The following is a 5,509-nucleotide window of genomic DNA, read 5'->3' as shown; positions in this document are numbered from 1 at the left end:
TAAGTGAGCCACCAAAATGAAATGTTTCCTTTATTAGAGTTGCTGTGGTTATGGGGTCTTTCACAGCAATAGTAAATCCTCAATACATTAGAAACCATCTGTGATAAGACTCTTAGTTGTTGTTATTTAATTATGTCAAGTTTAATTTATAGCTTTAACATATTCACAACTTTCTTAAATAGATCATCAAGTCACAAGAGAGATACTTGACTGAGAAAGTTGAATTTTTTGAGGAGTCTCAACAGAATGGCTTCACAGCACAACAACTTCTTTAAACTCCAGTCACCAGAAAGTGGCCTTGTGTTAGGCAACAGGAACTTCTTTCCAAGCCAGGATACTTCCCTACAGTGGGAAGAAGATATCTGTAACTTCTCAACTGCTCAGCTCAACTTTCCCACAAATGACAATGGTTACTGTGCAAAGCAGGAACTGCAAGCAATGTGGAAGTGGTTTACCTCCTGGTTGAAGCCAGAAAAGCGTAGCAAGGAGCAGATGATTTCTCAGCTGGTCTTGGCTGAGTTTCTCAAAACTGGACACTACAAGGTCAAGTCTGCCTTGAAAGAGAAGTGGGAATCAAATGGCAGAAACCTGGGGAGATTCATGGAGGATCTGACTGATGAGTGCTTGAAGCCTCCCATCATGGTGAGTACCTTGGTTGAGAGATGGTTAAGTTAGCAATCAAGACAGTCATTTATATTTGGGGAAAAGTAAGAAGATGTAGTTATTTTATATGTGAGGCTGTGCCACTTCAACAAAATATTTACAGTGGAGATTATTTACTACTGTAAATGTGATATAAATTTAATGGGATTATAAGTTTAAGAAGCTCATGGCTCTTTTGACAGATACAATTATATTTAGATTCTTTACATGATGATAGGGAGACTGGGAGATGATATTTGAGCAAAGCTTGTAAGGGTTTAGAATAGAGACCCTGGCTGGGATAGGAAGATGGCGCATTTAGGTAGGTGATTATATTGTAATTATGAGTATTTAGTTGGAATTGCAGCACACACTTAAAATTCTGGCTCTCAGACCTAGTCTGTTATTCCAGGACCTGGGCTGTGTAAACTGGGGATCTAATTGACTTAATGGTTTTCTAAATTGTCTACGACATGTCACTAAGATCCTATGTAAAAAATTCAATGTGCAGGAATGTAGAATATGATTTCTGATGCTGAAATGTGGCTATTAAATGAGCATTCAACACCAACACACCCTTAAGAAAAGTCCTGATGAATAATAGTGCTGCAATTCAAAGTTTTAGAACTGAAATTCTTAATTTGGATGAAACTACATTGAAACTTCTATAAATGTCTAGGTTTGCATAATTCTCAGTTACTCTCAGAAATGGTCAAGGTGGTGATATTTTTCAAACACCCCATACATACATTTCTAAATGTCATGGTTGAAATAAGTTCTTATTGCCTTAAACTTTTAAATTTGGATATTAGTTGGCCTGTTTCACTGCTTCTTTAGGGTTTTTCCCATTTGGGACTGACTTTTATTCAATTGGCTTGAGTAGGATTCAGAGGAATTATACTTTCCCAGCACTTCAAGTACTGGATTAAAGCTGTCCACCACCACACCCTGATGTTTATTTCAGGTTTTTACTCTATGCATACATTGTCATTTCAGTTTGTTTTATCCCACATTTCACTCCTTTGATTTTGTTTTAAACTGATCATTTCATGATTGAAACTGAATTCCAAATAAAATGCTGTCAGCTTCCTAACAGCAGAGACAGCATGTTTAGGTGGAGACAATATATGTGTTAGAAGGGTTTCAGTCAGATGTGTGTTGTACTAAGGACTTAATAATAAAAAACAACACACCTTAGAAATAGAGCTATGATACTAGGGGCATCATCAACCAAGGGTTTTTATCTAGAGTTAGTAGTTAAATTTAGCAACCAAAAATATAGATATTGGAAATACAACCCACTCCCACAGCAAAGTGAAGTGACAGTGGAAGAGATAGGGACCACTGACAGACTAATGGCCGTAAGTGGGGGATGGGAAATCCTCAGCTATCTGGGAATGAAAATGTCAGAGTCATGCGCATGAAAGCAGAAAGTTACAATTGCCAATATGACACCAGGACACCAAAAGGACATCAATTACACAGTTACTGTAGACATCCTAAGAATTTCAGAAAAAAACTAACTATTACTAATCAAAGGCTGAATAAGGAGCTTCTAGCATAGCAGCCATCTTTCAGACAAAGACTACAGAAATATTAAGGGTTCTGGGCACTGATTAATAACTATAGATCCTGGGTGCAAGAGAAGGAGGAAAAATAAGGAGCTACAAGTTAAGGAGACACAGAGAAACACTAGCCATACAACTCTTTGTTAAACAAAAAAATTATTAGAACAGATAACACCCATCAATTAACAGAAGAGGCCCTAGAGGTGAAAGGCCCACAGGCAAGTCTATGTCAGAATTTTTACAGGCTCCTTTGGGTCTTCTCGATCTCCAGACTACCTCCCTCCTTGATATGTCCTACCTAGCCTTGGTCTTCTCAGTAAACCAGCTATTTCATTATAGTTGCCCTAGATTGGGTGGAATGGGGACAGTCCTTGGAAAAAAATGGGAAGCCTTTTTTGATGGAGTAAGTCTCTATTTTCTGGATTGGAACAGGAATACCTTTCCTTGTTCAATGCATTGACCAGGTGAAGAATATGTTGTGGCTAGACATTGCAGAAACCTAACCTTACCTTTTCCCTTGGTACAGTGACTCAACACTTGCAAATACATTGTGAATAAGGACTTTAGAGAACATAACTTGTGAATGACATAATAACACCATAAGAGATGAGAGATAGACAAATGACCTAACTAATAGTTCAGTGATCCCGTGCAATCAGTTAGAGGACAGGTTTTCACTCATCCACAAATCCACAGAATCATTGGCAATGGTCCTCTGGCTTTGTTTATAGGTTCACACCTCCATGCAGGGGCAGGAAGCCCTCTTTTCTAAGAACATGTCTTTAGAAGAAACCATCAACCTTCTAAAAGAGCAGCAATCAGCAAGAAGTTCAATACAAGAGAGTACAAGGACACCCTTGCCAATCCCCCAAGACATGTTATTGACAACAGGTAAGTGTCAGGAAGCTGCACAGAGGAAGGGGGTTGTGTCGGGATCTTTTCTTGGGCACAGTTTCATAGACTGTCTTATTTCCACAGGACATGAAGACTCGGAAGATAGCCAAAACAATGGCTGGAGCAATAGTGATGTAAATGATGGGGATAGTAGTCCTGGAAATGAGATGGACTCCCTTTCCCTTATCCAACAAGTTCAGTTTAATGAACCTAAAGACAGAAGTGTTTCTGATGGAAATCCTCTGGATTTAAGCAGAACAAGTCAAGTCACCTCTAGGTATCAGGAAGAATTTCATAGAGGAACTTCTTCTGAAGATGTCCCTATGGAGGTACAACCAGAGATTACCTCCAGTCCAGAGCAGACAGAAGACTGCCAGAATCCTGATGCAAGCTCCACACCTGGGCGTCGTCAAAAGAGACCCCTCAGAGACTCAAAGACATACAAATGTGAGGAATGTCCCAGAACCTTTAAATATCCCAGTAGACTTGCCGCCCACCAGAGAATACACAAGAAGCAAAAGTCATTTGTCTGTAAAACATGTCATAAGGGCTTCTATACTCGCTCAGACCTGAGAGTACATAAGGTCATACACCAGGAAAATAAACCTTTCGAATGTAGTACATGTGGAAAGTCTTTCAGCAAACAAACCAATCTGAAAGCTCATGAGAGGATTCACACAGGAGAGAAGCCCTACACCTGCTCCCTGTGTAACCGTAGCTTCCGCCAGTCATCCACATACCACCGTCACCGGAGGAATTGCCACAAAGCAGACTGAACTGTGTACCTTCCTCACCAGATAATAGCAGGGCTCCAGCTTACTGTTTCATCTGTAGATGAAGAAGCATGTAGCTTCTAAACAGCAAGTAACCATTGAAGACATGACTTGTAACTTCTGGATTGTTCCATCTGTCTTTGTGGATAAAGAAGATGAGTCTGTTTTATGTTAAGTAATATTTTTCCAAAGCCTTAAATAGCTTATAATTTCTGCCTGATATATATTAAATAAATGAATAGAATTGTAATACAATTGCCTCTCATGTATATTTTGTGTGGCCTGTGCTTGTGATTTTGTGAGTTTTTGTCTGCTTTTTTTGGTCTCAGTTCCACAGCACGAGTGGACACTAGAGGACTGTGTTGTCAGTTCTTTATTTTTGCCTTGTTTGAGACAGTGTCTTTCTTGTTAGGAGCTTTGTACATAAGTATGTCTGGTACTACAGATTCCAAACATTCTCTGCTCTGCAGCCCTTATCTCTACAGGTTCATGTCAGTGCCCTGCCATTTCCTCTGACTTTTGGTACCCCATTAAAGTTTCAATCCCAAGTCTCAGGCTTGCAATATAAATGCATTGCCCTCTCAGCCATCTCCCATACTATGAGTGATTACTGCTTAACGTTCAAGAATGTGCCCCCACAGGTTGGACAGGGTCCTGATGTAGAGTAAAAACCTTCAGTTGCTCACAGTGGCTCAAACGAGCCATCTTTATCAGTTCCCTTATAGTCCCACTGTAATCTTCATAGCTCTATCCACAGGTCCCTAGAAACTTATGGAATAGAGGGAGCTGTGTGGATGCTGACCTCACATAATGACAAATAGAAGGCAATTGGCAAATGTTTTCAACGAATGAACTCTAAAAAGTATCTTACAGAAAAGAAAAAGGACTAATATGTATATTGTAAAACAGGATTCTGTGCAGCGTTGAAGACAAGCACAGGCTGATTGAGATGTTGGCATCTGTGTATGTGTTGGTGATTTCCAGGTTGAAGCCTAGCTGAGTTCAAGTAACCTGTAGACATGTTGTGGCAAACCATGATATTCCCCTGATGTATGTAGTACAGCCTTACAGCTAGTCACCAGGAGCCTTCAATTTATTAAAAAACAGAATGAGCTGACATGAATACCAATACAATTTATACATTTTGTTATTGAAGTTCTTTTTGTTTTTATTTTTTCAAGACAGGGTTTCTCCATGTAATTTTAGTGCCTGTCCTGGATCTTGCTCTGTAGACCAGGCTGGACTCAAACTCAAAGGGATTTGCCTGGTCTGCCTCCCACTGTGCTGGTATTAAAGGGGTATGCCATCTCCACCTGGCCACTTTGAAGTTCTTATTGTTGGCGTACCTTGAGGCTGATCCTTTCCCCAGCATTTGGCTTTCTGATTCCTTTCCTTATGATATGTTCCCCAGTCTTTTTATTTTCCTCATGAGACTTGTACATTGGGGGGATTTAGTCTCTCAAGATTTTAGTATTGAAGATTCCTGGATTGTGATGGTGGGGATTTTTTAGCCTTTTCATCTTTAGAGATTGTAGCCTTTGTGGGATTAGAGAATTTTGGAATAGAACCACAGTTTTCCATATGTTTCTAAACAAGGTCATATCCTAGGTTTGGGGGTTAAGACCTGTACAT

At 39.7% G+C, this 5,509-nt stretch overlaps 1 protein-coding gene across 1 annotated transcript; it reads left to right on the top strand.

The window, feature by feature from the left end:
- The first annotated feature begins 246 nt into the window (after positions 1–246).
- Positions 247–3,880, top strand: LOC131904367 (zinc finger and SCAN domain-containing protein 4-like). Its single transcript, XM_059255497.1, has 3 exons — positions 247–642; positions 2,942–3,101; positions 3,189–3,880. The coding sequence occupies exons 1-3, from the start codon at positions 247–249 to the stop codon at positions 3,878–3,880; spliced, it is 1,248 nt and encodes a 415-aa protein (XP_059111480.1).
- The last annotated feature ends 1,629 nt before the right edge of the window (positions 3,881–5,509 follow it).

This window comes from Peromyscus eremicus, chromosome 1 (assembly GCF_949786415.1).
Source record: "Peromyscus eremicus chromosome 1, PerEre_H2_v1, whole genome shotgun sequence".
NCBI lineage: Eukaryota > Metazoa > Chordata > Mammalia > Rodentia > Cricetidae > Peromyscus > Peromyscus eremicus.
The sequence above is the reverse complement of the archived record's forward strand: the minus strand, read 5'-3'. Positions and strand labels throughout refer to the sequence as shown.